Below are 16438 nucleotides of genomic sequence, written 5' to 3' on the forward strand. Positions count from 1 at the left end.
CTGCTGCATAATCTGTGATAAACCTAAAACAGTAGATTACATGAAAAATGCAAATCTATAAATTTTGTAGCAGCCATTGGGATGGCATTAACAATCTAATCATTATAATGACTAAAATATGTGTATAAATAGTGAGTGTGTCAAGAAAACTGAAATCTTGTGTAATCTATTCTAATGTGCCATCAGCAAATATACTGGTCTCTCATAGTGAAGACCTACTAATTTCAATTCCTCTTACACATGGGTTGTGGAATATCAGTGTGATGAACAAGGCAATGCTGTTCACCTCATTATTCAGGAGGAGCTTATATGTAGGTATATTAATACATGGGTGTTTTACAAACCAAATTATCATATCACCTGTTTATTGATTTTGTCGAAACCGTGTTGTGTTTGATTAGTTTTGGGTATAGATTTTTTATAGAAGATACGTTGATGACATACTAATAGTATATAACGAAGCTGAAACAACAATAGACAAGATAGAAGAATTAATTAACGGTATCCATAATGAAATTAAGTTTACTATAGAAAAAGAAAAAACTGATAACAGCATAGCATACCTTGATGTGATGATTAAACGGAAAGATAGAAAATTAATACTTGAACCGTTTAGGAAACAATGTTCAGTTAATAAGACACTGAATTATCGTTCAAATATCCCTTTACATATAAAAAGGAATATCTTTTATATGGAATATATGAATATACTTAGTAGAACCAGCGAACAGGAAACAAATCAGAAATATATAAACGGTCTAAAAAAGAAATTTAGTTTGAATGGATATCCTACAAGATTAATTAACAATTGGCAAAAAAACATACATAATAAAGGCCCTTTCCCTTCCAAAAAAGATGCAAATAATAAAAAAATTAAATACTTAAGTTTTCCATATATAAAATGTGTATATGAAAAAATTAATAAAGAACTTAGAAAAAATAACATACAGCTTGCACCAAATTATAAAAATTTAATATCTAGATTAAATCAGAAACAACGTTCAACAAATAATATAGAAGATAAAAATGAAATTAAAAATGTCGTCTATAAAATACCCTGTACTTGTGAGAATAATAGTTTTTACATAGGCGAAACCAAAAGAACATTAAAAACGCGTGTTAAAGAACACATATCCGATTTAAAATATAGTCGTTTGAACTCAGCTTTTTATGATCATTGTGTAATCAATAATTGTAATATAAATCAATCAAATATACAGATTTTACATAAAGAGAAAAGGATTTATGATAGAAAATTTAAAGAAAGCGTTGAAATACTACGAAACAAAAACCAAGGTTGTATAAATAAAAACTTAAGTGTTAAAATTCATAATAATTGGTTAAAAATAATATAATGAAAATAATATGAAGAAATGTACTAAATTATTATAATTTGCGATAATCGAATGGTAAAGACAGAATTATTTAATGAAATAATGTTCCGTATTAATGTCATGTAAATTAGATAAAGAGAAAAATATACAGAGTAAACGTTAAGCCAAATAGTGATTTATTGTAATATAAAAAATTGAAAATTAAAAATCTTTGTAATTCCCTTAAGGGTTTCTAAATGTCGGCTAATTAATTTGTTAATAGGTGCAACTTACGGCACACAGTGCTATATGCAAATTGTCGGATTGGTCGATGAGGTGGCAAAAATGACCTTTGGAATTTGTAAATTTTGGTTTTAATTTTTTAATTTCTACAGAAGTTATCTTATTTATGTAATAAAATGAAAAAACGGTTTCGTTTTTTATGGAGTTAAAGTTGCGAGAAAAAATTGATATTGAAAATGTAAAACCTAAGTGTCGTCCGATTTCTGCTGTGTGTATAGTACCCATGCTAAAGCAAGGTATAGTCTACAAAGAATTTATGTGAGTTTTTAGTTTTTTGATTTTTATTTATGTCATGTAGAAAATATATTTTTTTATATATGTTTAGTTAGCTGATGAGGGGCTGAAGCCCGAAACGTCGATGTAGAAAAACACGTTCTAACTAAATAAAGATTCAACTAGCCTAGTGTTGAAAAAATAAACGTCACTTCATTGTGCCTGTACACACCATATCACCTGTTATTAATACCTTCCCATTTTCATGACCCATTTTCTTATAAAATCACGGCATTTAGAGCTCTAGTTAGAAGAGCATATACACACTGTTCAGACATCTCAAACACCTTGGAAGATATATGGAAGAAATAGCCAGAATACACAGATATGATAAGAAGTTTATACAAAACCTGGCACAAAAAATAGAAAACAAATATATGAAGCATCCACAACCAGAGGTCACCAATGAACAACCATGCCTCCCAACAACTAGATGAATAATTACAGATTTTGATAATAGACTCAAATTGATTTATAAACAAATTACTAAATATTTAAATGCCAGTTTATGCTTCCAAGAAATGCCACAATCTACAAATTGCTAGACAACAGTAAAGATTTGTCAACATGCGTATTTATTTTAACTAAAGTTATGTATAGTGATTCAGGGAAAGATGCCTAACATTTTGCTTATGAAGAAAATTATAATGATAATTTGGGTTTTGGAGGCCTCTAACAAAAATATCATATTCTTGAGCATGTTTTTCAAATAAAACTTTGGAGTATATGAAAAATAATTGTATATTGTGTTTGCAATGATGACTTTTTTACTGTCTGGCATTTTAGGCATTTCACCCCAAGTATCCGGGTGAGATGCCAAATGCCATTAGGGTAAGATAACAAATATAATTGCATAAAATTAATTTTCAAATATCTTAACCAAATTTAATTTATTGCATATGTAGTACAAAGTACTTCATAGTAAGTATAACAGTGCAGTATAAGTATTGTTAAGTTTCCGCCCGTTCTAACGTGCTCTATAGCTAGCTGAAAGTTCTTTTCAGTCCTAAAACCTTTTTGAGAAGTCCTTATATAATTTCTATCCATATCCTGCAATAAAACGAGAAAACAAAAATTTATTAAAAATAGGCATATTGGAATTCAATTAACAAAAAATAGGCATCATGTTACCCCAAGAAAAATGTGGCACCTTTCCCATTTGTCGGGGTAAGATGCCTAGCGGAGTCACGTGTTCTAGCGTGTCCGATTGGGATCAGCAGTAGCTCATAATGGAAACTGTAGAACCTTAACTACATCACACATTAATTGTTTTTTGCAATTTTTAATAAATTCTATTTTAACTTTTAGTTTTAAAATGATTCTAGAAACATTTCACAACAAAAACTTCGTTCTTATCTTGCTTTTATTCTTCTCAGATGTAGAAAATGAGTTAACTGTAGCCAACTACAGCTTTCCACACTCAATATTGGCCCAACAATTCATCATACAAACACATGACAATATCTGACGTCACCGTTTGAAAATATCAAAAAGTAGGCATCTTCCCCTGCTTATCATCTTATTCCGAATCACTCTATATGTTGCAGTCAAAACCAGTTTTTAGTTAGAATGCATTTTAACTAGTTGAAACTAGTTTATACTGGATGTCTTTGTTATAACTAGAATTTACTGCTAGTCAAAAATGAATGAGTTAAAACTAGTTTCAACTAGTTAAAACGTGTTCTAACTAAAAACGGGTTTTGACTGTAACATATACATATATTCAATCATTCATTGCAGTCTAGCATTATATCTATATAATATTTAGTCTTACCCTTAAAAAATTAATTTTTTATAGTTCTAATTTCTTAAATAAAAATGTTATTTAGTTCCTAGTCAACCAAGTAATCTTCGTGCTGTGGCTACATCTTCAACTACAGTCCAATTAACTTGGACTCAACCTTCACATTCTGGTGAGAAAGTAATTGGATATGAATTATATTGGAATGATACATTCACCCAACATCAATATCATATAAGTATTCCTGATGTGGAGACTTATAAATTAAGTGACTTATACCCAGACACAACTTACTATGTTTGGGTTGCTGCCAAATCTCTGCAAGGGGAGGGTGCAGCGACACCACCTGTACCTGTTAGAACAGAACAGTATGGTAAGTTATTTTATAATTACTTTTTATAAAGTTACTTAGTAAATGACTATATAATTTTTTTTCTTTCACAAATCAAAAATCTTTTTATTTTGTATGTATTTCGGTTTATAAATAAACTATAATCGTTTAAGAGAAAAGTAAATAATAATTCCTAAAACATCTTTAAAAAGTAAATTATTTTTAAAAATTCAATAACTTTCAAAGTATTAAGCAGTTATATTAATATAATACTCTATTTAAAATATTAAAAAAATCTTATTTTATTTGAAAGAACTATTATTTCCTTATTCCATAATGTTTTAATGAAAATTACTTAGATTCCATTATAATAAGAATTCTAAATCATAAAATCATAATCTGAAATGAAATCAATTTCTCATAGCACATCTTTATTTGAATGCTAGTTCATAAAAGATTACTAATTAAAAAATTTTAACTTATCTCTAGTGAATTTTAAAAAATTTGAAATAATAATGTTTCATTATATAATATCAAATTATAGTAGGTGCATTTTTTTTAAATTGTACAGTATATGTAATTTTAAACATAATTACTTTGAATTAACTGATGTAAAATGATGATAAAATTCCTATTTCACTTTATTGCTTTTTTTAAATAAAATTACCTGTTTTTACAACTTAAGCATTTGTTAAAATTTCATTAAATATGAGAAAAATGATTTCATTTATTATAGATTCACTACAACATTAATACTTTTTCGTTAAATGTAGTAATTTTTTTAACCCATTTATTGCTTGATGATATTACATCAATTATTCTAAATTTTTTTAATGAACCTTACAAAAAGTCTGAGAGTTTTTTTAAAATTTTACACAAAATTTTTTGTTAATTTAACCAAACGAATTGCTACTTGTTTTTACTACTACAATAATAAAATTGAAAATTTTTTTTAAATATTTGAAATATTTAGAATATATTACAACAATAAATTTTTATAAGATATATCTGCTTTTGATATGAAAGTTATCAATCAACAAATTAAAAAAATTCATTTATTTATTTATACTGAATATAAAAATTTAATAAATTGAGTTAAATCTTTTTTCAGAATTTATCTTGATTGAAATATTTCAAATGAAAGATTTGACTTGCTAATTAAACAAACAATCTTCAAAAAAGTGTTTTATAGAAATAAATTTAAAATATTATTTGAAATTGTAAATAGGAAAAAAATGTTTAAATTTAAATATTAATCTACATGAAAATAAACAGTAAAAAATAATATTGTATATAAGTATTAACACTATAAACTTCCTGTTACTACCTGATTGATTTTTATCAAAAGAAATAGTTTTTAAAAAAGCATGATCAACTTCAAAACTCCAACATTTGCATTCTGTAGCGACTATCAAAACTTGCATATAATTGAAATATTTCAGTTTTTAATTAGCAGCAAATGGGTTAATGTTAAATGAAAGTTTTCATTAATTAATTTTTTTCATTAAATCATTAAACAAAGTAAGTAATATATTAAAAATAAAATATATAAAATGAATTTTAGTTATTTCTATTACCTATTTTAAAGTAATATATTTTTTTGCTGTGAAAGTTTCGTATAAATGTTGGTATGTAAGTAAAAAATTTGAATTTATGAATTGTGCACTGTAATGTGCATTATACATTTTTATTATGTATAAGCTATAATAAGGATTAATAAAGAAATTCAAAAATATATATTAAGTATAAATTATTTTTTCATGAATATATAATAAATAGAATTATTAAAATATAACAAAGCTGAAAGCTCACAGTTTTATTATGGATGTGGGTTGCCAGCTGTGCTTCCCAGTTATTCCAGACATACCTTTATAATACCTAACTGAAGGTGTGTGATAGCTGTCCATTCATAATTGTTTGGAAGCAGTCATTGTTATTTATTGGATAAATCTACAATAACATTGAATTCTTTCAAGCAGTTATAAACATGTCTGTTTCACACCTACAGTGAAATTAATCTCGCATGATGATAACCTTATTCCCAGTTTGTATTTGCACGCATGTTGTGCCAAGCCTCTTGTGTCACACTACTCCTGTTAAGGAGGTTGTCTTTCCTGCTAAAAAGTCTTGTGCACCAGACACTTGCATTGTTGTTAGGGCATGGTATCTGTATTATACATACATTTTTGATACCATCCCATTTCAGTTATGATGTGTGTGCGTGTCTGTTTTGTCCTTTGTGTAAATCTCAAGTGTAATTTCTGCCTAGTGTTGATTTATTTGTTTTTTAATATTTAGAAATAGTCTTTAATATTATTTTTAACATTTAATTATTATTTAAAGATTATTTGTATTATTCAGCATTATTTTCTTATCTTTATAAAGAAATTTATTGTATTTTAAATACTATTAAAGATTAATTATATTTTAATAATAATAATAATAACATAAAGAATAAAACAAATAATCTTTAAATGTTATTTTCAAAAGTGGCAAATTAACTAGATTAAATATAAAAATGAAAAATTCTGTTGTTGATGTTATTTATTTATTTATACTGAATATGAAAATTTAATAAATTGAGTAAATAAATAGTAAATTTTTTTAATAAAATGAAGTTTAATGTAAAATTTTTAATATTTAATATATTTTAAGTTTAAAAATGATTTAAAAAATGGTGGCCACTAATTTTTAGTTTTGTTATGTAAATTTTATTTTTATGTATTAGTTTTGTTGGTATTACCTTGGCTTTTTGCCTGTATTAGATCCTTGATTAGTTTTTGATTTAATCTTACCAAATTATCCCACTGCACAATATCTGGCACTTTGCCCTCCTTCCTTCCTATCCCTCACAGTGCCCGGCGCCCCTCCCCAAGATGTTACTGGCTCTGCTCTAGACTCCCGATCCTTACGCATCTCCTGGAAACCCCCTCCCCGTGATCAACAGAATGGTGCCATCATCATCTATAAGATCAACTACCTCAAAGCTGATGCTGGAGATGATTTGGCTCTCACCCATGAAGTCGAGGTGGGTCCCAACGAAAGATCATATGTCATTGGTGGGCTGGAGAAATGGACTGAGTATCGCGTATGGGTACTTGCAGGCACTTCTGTAGGTGATGGCCCACCTTCTCCACCAATTATTGTCAAGACAGACGAAGATGGTATGTATATCACCTTTCCCCTCCTTGTATTTCCTTATAAATTAATTTAAACTTTCTCACAAAAAATATAAATCATGCAAAGAAATGTTAAATAAAAGCATTTGTACTGTAGATATAGTGTAAGCTTTCAACAACCAATTTTTCATGATGATTTTTTGTGGGAAAGTTAAATACCATATCCTAGCTTCAAATCAATGCACAAATGCATGTTGCATGATTATTGTTTTTGAATGTTTCCTCAAACCTAACCTTCCCTTTATAGATCATCAGCTGGCAACTCTATGCCATATTGTGTTCCTTTTATCACTTCTGTCTTTTATCAACAGGTCAACTGGATACTGAATGGAAAACAAGCAGACTGTCTTTCTGTTTTCTGTTTCTGTTATTATCTTCCTGTCTTTAAATGTTGTGAAACCTAATTGGTTAAATCCAGAGGCATTTCTAGAATAAAAATTTTTTATTTTATTATATAACTTAATTTTAGGAATAAAAATAATGGTTTTCTAGTAATGTCTCTGAGCATAATTTATTGTAGCAATTTTGGTGTTAAATGTCATTACAGTTACAAGCTTACAGAGGAAACAGGTAAAAGAACTAAATAAGTAATGCATATAAAAATTCATGTCTTCACTTGAAATGTTAATTATGTTTATTGAACAAGAGAGTGTATAAATATAGAAATATTGCTAAATTATTAATTTTAACAAATTTGTTTGCATGATTTGGTAAAATGCATGATGATTATTTTCAGTCTTTATCTGTTTATACATAAATTTTTAAAAATACATTTTACTCTTATTATTTTATTTGTAATTTATAAAAAAATATTCTGCCTGCAATTTCTAAAGTGCACAATAATTTTTGTTAATAATCTCTAATTTTGCTTATTCCTTAATACTAAATTCCAAATTAATCCAACTTGTATATAGAGTACATTGTTAATACTTAGTTTGAACATAGGTCTGATATTTTTTAAACCTTTCTCAAATGAATTTACTGAATTACAGAATGCATAATATCGTTTAAATAGCTTGCAATTAAAATATTTTTGTTTCATTTTGTAATTCAGTTTGAAAAATATTACAATATATAGCAAAATTTTCTGAGCAGTAGCTTTATATGTAATTTCTTCCATAATGAAAGATTGAGGCTGACAAATATGTTACTGTAATTTATTTTTTCCAAAACAGTTATAATATATTGGGTATTAACTACTTAAAAGCATTTTAAAATCTAGTTAAAATTACATTAAAAAATCTCTAAAAGTTTTTATTTAATCTGATTTTTTAGTAAATAAAAAATTTCTGTTAATTTTGGAGTTCTAAATTTACTTTATTACTGCACATTAACTGATATAATGATAAGTATGTTTGTCTACCTCATCTTAGAGTCTGTATTTACAGAGTTTCCATATAATGTAAAATAAAAATACTTTTGTAGCTGTCTTATTTATTTTATTGAAAAAAAAACTTGAAATTTATTATATTTTGTATTTAAAAATGTAAATGTTGCATCACTCAGCAATTGAACAAATTAGTACAGGTAGTCCTCACTTTATGACCGAGTTCCGTTCCAACGACTGCGTCGTTAAGCGAATTGGTCGATAAGCAAGGAGCTTGCACCGGGAATATAGGATCATTGTAAAATTATACAAATTATGCAACAAACTACAAATTTATTCATAAAAAGACTATTATAGTACGCGCAAGCCTATTATAGTATGCTTAGTGCACATGTCACCATTCGCCACTGACCAACACTCAAGCTGAGAAAGGGGATTCCCCGAATTGCAGGTCGAAACTCGATTGGTCGTAAAGTGAGGAGCACCTGTAATTAATAGCTAATAACTAAATAATTGAATATACAATACAATACAAAACAAAACAAAACATTTCCAAATACATAAATTGTTCTCTATACTTATATTTATTAGTATTGTATATTGTCAATTATGTTTGTTTAATAATACAATAATAAAAACAGTAAACCTATATAAAAATAACAACAGAAGAAAATTAGTGACAATTAAAAAAATTATATTTCAATAGGTAACAAACATTCAATAATGGCTGTTATATTAAGTTGCTGTTTTAAGTAACCATATAATTTATGGTGATGTAAGATCATGTGACTATTGACAAATATCAAATTAAATCAACATGATAATGCCATATGAAATTCTATTGGAAATCAATTATGCTTTATTGGAGTTTTCAAATTTTATTTGTTTGCAATAATCCTAGTTTTGAAATGAATACAATGATTATTAATTTATTATTGGATTTTATTTGCTTTCAAATTATAGTACAAGCTGTATAAATTTCCAAGTTTCTTTAACTCATATTTTCATCCTGAGAAGAATCAAAGAAATAAAACATTTTCTATTTACTTTAATGCAAGCTTTAAACATGCTCTTCTAATAATACAGAGTATGCTTATTTAATGCTAAAAAGAAAATAAGAAATAAATAAGAAAAAGGTTGTAAACAAAAAGAAATAAATATTTATTAGGTTTGGTGGTATACTATTTGTAAATATTTGACGGTTAAACAAAAATCACTTATCCTATTTTACATAAACTTACATAGTGATAAAGCAAAACAGTTGACTATTTTATTTACAGCCTAAATCGAAAGGGAAAGACTTAATGGTAAACTGTGAATTTTGAGCTCATTTTTAAGATTCTCACTATAGTAACTATTTGAATAATTGATTCATTTACTGATATCAAAATGAAAAGGTTTTTGCTTCTTTATTCAAAAGGATAAAGAAACCATAAAGCATAGAATAGATTAATGTAATATTGAATTTGCATAAGTTGAAGAGTGGTTGTCATATATATATATATATATTTTTTAATTTTTTATCTGTACAAACTTAAAAAATAAGCTATTGTAGTTCCATATCCATATTTCCTAGGTTCTGATCAATACTCTACAAACACCATTATGCTATCTATCTTGCACTTTCCATATTATTTTTGAATATAAGATATTTGTACTGACACTTGTCTTAATCTTTTTATTGTTTTTCCTGCATGTGAAGTAAAACATTGAAAAATTGATTTTATTTACCTTTTGGTAAAATATTTTTTGGTTCTAATAAAATTCAGCATATGATAGTAGGAAGTGCTACATAAGTAGTTAAAACTATTTCAACTATGTAAAATTCAGTTTACATTAAGTTCCACAGAATGCAGCCCTTATGTAAGTTGGGGAATAGCTTTACTAGTTAAAAAGAATAAAAATTACTAAATACTTATTTGATAATTTGATAATTTTCATAATAAAAATGCCTTTTTTGTTATAGGAGACATGGATAAAATGAAAGTATTAATAGATAAGTGTACAAATATTCTTAAAATTTAGGAACTTTCTTCAAAATTTAGATGCAAGCAAATCTAAAGCAAAGGAAAATGTATATCTATATTGAAATAGATAAGAGTACTAAAGGTTCGACTTCTGTACTGGTGTGAGCAAATAATTCACATTCAACCTTTTAAAAACCAGTAATAAAAATTTGAAAACAAACGTTTTCGACCGTTAACTCGGTCTTCATCAGGTTCTAACTATTGAGATTCAAAACTGTTCCAGAACATATTCAAATTTTCGAACCGTTGTTACGTGTTGTTCGTGCGTAATACGTGTGGCGCAAAAACACAACGAAACTACAATCCATATACAAACGAAGGGATGGGGATGTACATTAAATGGAGCTATGGGGAACATCACCTTCGTAACAAAACTTCCAAGCTTGAGAAATGTTACACGCATCTTTAGAATTGATGCAGGTTGTGTGCAGTCCAGCCTTGTATATTTCCAGACGTTTCCAGGGATCGCAATCGGAATTGATTAAGAATATCCCACCGATTGGACCATCTGCAATCCCTGGAAACTCTGGAAATATACAAGGCTGGACTGCACACAACCTGCATCAATTCTAAAGATGCGTGTAACATTTCTCAAGCTTGGAAGTTTTGTTACGAAGGTGATGTTCCCAAGCTCCATTAATGTACTCCCCATTTAATTCGTTTGTATATGGATTGTAATTTCGTTGTGTTTTGCGCCACACGTATTACGCATGCCAACAACACGTAACACGAATGCGCAACGGTTCGAAAATTTGAATACGTTCTGGAACAGTTTTGAATCTCAATAGTTAGAACCTGATGAAGACCGAGTTAACGGTCGAAAACGTTTGTTTTCAAATTTTTATTACTGGTTTTTAAAAGGTTGAATGTGAATTATAAGAGTACTAATTGATAATTAAAAATATTGATCTAATAAACACACACAATGATTATATAGCCAGGTTCTCTTGTTTGGTTATTGTATGTATAGTAAATGAATGGATATGTATAAATTTATGTTATGTATATAATATATAAATTTAGAAATAAATAAAAATGAGATCTTCTTTAGATAATGTGTTCTAAGTGCATTTAAACTATTGATTGTGATAGTCTCTTATTCAGATTGTCTTTACCATTTTTTATGTAATATTTCAATAATAAAATTTAAAAAAATTATTTATTTGTTTAATATGATGTAGTGAGAAGATTTTTGAATTGCTTATCTTTTCCTCATATTTCATTTTGATTGCAAAATATTGATGATAATTAAAATTCTTAATGTTTGATGCATTTAATATAACTTTTGCTTTTCACACAATATTTGATTTAAAAGAAACATAAAGAATAAATAAAAGTATCAAAAAATAGTTTATTACTGTAAAGTCCAGTGGCAGATACAGAAGAATCAAAAAGGGAAGCTAACTCAAAAATTGAAAATATTTGAATAATTATAAATACCTTTTATTGACATGTGTATTGCAAATTGTCTGATAAATTATATTTGCCATCATAAATGATTTTAAAAACAATGTTTTGAAGTTCAAACAAATTTTAATTTTTTTGTGTCCACGGGAGGGCTTAAGCCACTATTGTCCTCTGTACATTTGTCCCTGCAGACAGACCAGAGATTTTACACTAATTAAACAATAAAAACTCATATAAAAGGAGCAACAAATTCTTGAAAGTATACAATAAGAAGGTAAGCGAAATACAGGAAATCCTCGTTAATTTGAACTCAGATAGTTCGAAATCCCATTCGTTCATAACTGCACTTTTGTCCTGGCCAGGGATATAGAGATTCGCATGTTAAGGAATTCAGTTAGTTTGAAATTTGAAATGAGAATTCAGTCCAAACTGTGATATGCAGATGTTAACTCTTTCGTTTAGATTGAAGTGCCTCCATGTTATAAGTGAACAATAGACCAAGAACAACTCTAATCTGGTCAATGTGACTTTGCTTTTACAGTAACACATTTTTGGGTGTCACCTTACCCATGGAATATCCATTTTTTCTCTTATCTGATAAAATATGGCTGGTTTTTTGGGTTTGCAAGATTGGGTTAAAAAGTAGCAGATTGAGCTATTTGAAGGGCTCTAGGCTACTAAATTTGGGTGTCTCACTACTTTTGGGCTACTTTAAAAATAATTTGGGCTACATTTCAAGGAATTCTGCTTTGTTTTTTTATAAAACCATATGGGAATGTATGAGGTTCTCACGAAACATGTACTACTGTTTATCTGCAATTAATTAATTAATAATATAAATAAACAAAAATAGCATTCTGTATATGTAGCTGTTCCATTTGCTTAATCCCCTCAGTCTCAAAAATTTTTTCCACAATTGAAGTATAGTTTTTTTGCAATGGAGCCTGCCTTCTCAGCAGAGATATAACATGTGTTGATGGTGCCTGTTCCAAATCAAAAAATGATGCCACAAGAAAATAATGTTCTTTAAAATTTTGGCTGAATTCCAGTACATTTCCAAAAGAGCATGTTTTTACTTTGAAAACAAAAAATAAAGATATTGGAAATGTTGGGAAAGTGTAATTTTCTTTGCTTTTTGTTTTATAATAATAAAAATGATACTCTGAAATTTGGAGTCTAGGACAATTGCCCATTTACCATACCCTAGTTTTGCCACTGCTTGCCAGTAGTTGAACTCAACTTCTCATATGTAAACAAACAAGCTTGAATATTTGTAATATTTTCAATATTTTAATGTCAAATTATTTTGGATTTTAACACTGGCTACTAAATAAATTACAAAGTATTTTAAAGGAAGGTAGTTAGACCATTATTCTGTACTAATAACAATTGCATTAATTTTGAATAAATTTAATAATTTAGAATATTCTGGAAGACAATAACACAAAGCAGGATTTCAAATCTGCAACTTTGCTTGCTGTGTAGATTTGCTACCTATTATAGTAACATATTCATTCATTGTATCTAATGCATTAATAATTTAGAATATTCTGCAAGATACAATTTTAAACAAAAATTAATGTAATTATTTAGTACAAGATGGCAATGTAACTACAGTGGATGATCGGTTAACGAACATAATCTGTTCCAAGACTTTGGTTGCTATCTGAATTGTTTGTTAACCGATTATTGAGTTACCATACATTTTTATGAGAATTTGATTAAGTTGTTCTGGAGACCCCCAAAAATAAAAAATATATACTTTCTTACTATGTTTATTTATATGTAATTAATAAAAATGCAAGACTGTGTATATATGTATTTTTATTGTCATGTTTTTTTCCATTTGTGGGGTTAAAGAATCTGTCTAATCTCGATTCTTCAGAATTTTTCAGAAGTAATTAATAGCATTGTAATTGTAGAGATCCCCAAGCCTATTAACCTCAACCTCGTTTGGATGCCATTCTAAGACCATTGTTCTGACATCCTCCCACTTCTTCTTAAAGATCTTTAATAGCAGATATCGACATTAATCCTCTTTTTCAGAAGAAAACATATTTCACCGAGTATCTTGGTGTTCTTCATTCAAAAGTTCTTGACATTCTTCTGTCACCAGACCATTTCAGGTTCCATTATGTGCTTTTCAATGCTCTTTAGTTCTCAGATGTGGTTTTTTTTACTCCTTTAGCTGCTTGAATCTTCTTGATTATGCTGTATTATTTTTTTAATAAGATTGAACTGCAGCCTACTGTAGACGTGTTCAAGCCATACTGCCCAGCAACATCAGACATCATCTGCCCACTCTCTACCTTTGCTATTATATTCTCACCTTTCAAAAATAAAAACCGACGCAAAACTTAATGAGTGCCCACTCAACAGTCTTGCAAATACTATAAAAAAATTGTTTCTGTCAGAAAAATAAAAGGCTGGAATTACAAGGGAGAGTTTTAAAGTTTGGAGGAATACTATCTGACAGTTGGATGTCGATGTCTCCCGCACTCTGAAAAGTTTCTAATTGTTGCCTGAAGACAAGGGAAGACCAATCGGTATTCATTATTTTACATTGCTTCTTCTTGTGTTTGTTCTGTGAGGTGTTCGTTATCCAAACATATGTTTGTTGTTTGAACATAAAAATCTTTTGCAAAAGTGTTTGGTTAATGAACAAATTGGATAACAATCACCCACTGTAATATATATATATAAAAAGTGGATTTATATATATATTGAAAGTGAATTTTACGCTGTTCTATCAACAAGAAAAAACAAGATGGTATGTTTCCAAGTCACAACTTTACAGTCTGAAATTTCTCTCTCCTCCCCTTTTTTCCTGTCCTTTCCTCTCTCTAACTTCACACCATTTGTTTTTCCTACACTCAGATCAAGTGGCTCTATTCACTGGGCCCTTCATTCCCACTCATTTATGTATACAGGTACTGTATACATACAAAACTCCCTTGCACCCATTTCATTCCAAAAGTACTGAAAATATATTAATTTTGAATTATGTAGGAAGCCATGCATGCATGAAGAATCAGATGGGAACTATATTTTGTTGACATTTAAGTGATCATGAAAATCATTTTCAAACAATCACTTTTACTCCTCATGAATTTAAATATATATAAACAACATCTCTAAATGCGATATATTAAAGCTAAACACCAACCAAATGCCAAAATTCTATCGGGCTAGTTTAAGGCTAATTACTAAATAAATTATGTAAGAAATTTGACTTTAGAGGGAGGCGTTAGGCACCATCTCATATTAACATTAATAATTATAATTTTTAATTAAATAATTTAGAACAGCTGGGGAAAAAAATCGGCCCGGAGTGGGACTCGAACCCACAACTCCTGCTTACCCAGCTGTTCTAAATTATTTAAATTATTTAATTAAAAATTATAATTATTAATGTTAATATGAAATGGCGCCTAACACCTTCCTCTAAAATCAAATTGTTTACGTAATTTATTTAGTAATTAGCCTTAAACTAGCCCGATAGAATTTCGGCATTTGGTTGGTGTTTAGCATGAATTTAAAGTTCAGTTTTTGAAAAGATTAATGCCTTGAAAATCTGTTTACACAATGCTGATTAAAAATCTAGAAAATGGTTTTACATTAATTAAATGGTTTAGATTAATCATTAACTTTGTTATTGGAACTTATAATGAACAGAGATTATAAAGTTACAACATAAGTGAATTGAAAATCATTTTCAAGTTCAACAAAAAGGTTCCATCTGATTCTCCACATAATTTCCTATGTAACTACATTAACAAAATTAATACATTCTCACTTTTGGAATGAAAAGAGTGCAAAGGACTCTTAATTCACCTTGTATAATGATTGAATGAATACTTAAGTCAGTTGTGAGCTGTGATGAATTGTGGATGTGAGGTCATCTGTGTTCAGTATAGCAAGTGACTTGTATGGTATTAAATGGTTTTATTTCTTAAATTAATTATTCTGAAAGCATTCAGATGTCCAAGGACTGTATTCTAGTTGTTATTTCTCATTACTGAGAGACAACTGGAACATAGTGTCAGGTAGCATAACTGGTAAATGAATTTGCATGACAAGAGAAATTGAGGGTTTGAACTCTGCTCTAGGTTAACCTTTTGTTTTAGAATATTCTAAATTATTAAATTTAGTGTAAAATTAATATATTGTATATCTCGGCAGATAAGACGAGGTATAAATTTTCGTCAAAGTTTTATAGTTTTAGCTTATATCTGTCCTATAAGACGGCCCCCAAACTATCAACGGTCTATGAATTTAGTTTAGATCAGTGATCATCATCTGAATAATAATACTGTATAGCGTATACAGAATTATGTCCTATTTGTAATTTTTCAAATGAACAAATTTGTTTTCTTGCATCTGGCAGCACTGCCTTGTGATTGTTGCAAGCATTCATACTGATTCGGCATTCTGGTAATGACCTTGACTATTCACAAAAACGTCGTATGGGCTATTCTATTTTGTGCACATACCCTACTCTCTACTAGTAAATAATTACGATTTGTCCATTTTTTTA

General features: G+C 28.5%; 1 protein-coding gene across 1 annotated transcript in view; it reads left to right on the forward strand.

The window, feature by feature from the left end:
• Positions 1 to 16438, forward strand: part of LOC136984012 (tyrosine-protein phosphatase Lar-like) — a 197448-nt gene that overhangs the window by 140347 nt on the left and 40663 nt on the right. Inside the window, 2 exon segments of the mRNA XM_067280920.1 lie at positions 3719 to 4003; positions 6817 to 7125. Of these exon segments, the coding sequence (XP_067137021.1) occupies positions 3719 to 4003; positions 6817 to 7125 (594 nt within the window).

The sequence above is a fragment of the Centruroides vittatus genome, unplaced genomic scaffold, assembly GCF_030686945.1.
Source record: "Centruroides vittatus isolate TY-2023 unplaced genomic scaffold, ASM3068694v2 contig_900, whole genome shotgun sequence".
Lineage (NCBI taxonomy): Eukaryota > Metazoa > Arthropoda > Arachnida > Scorpiones > Buthidae > Centruroides > Centruroides vittatus.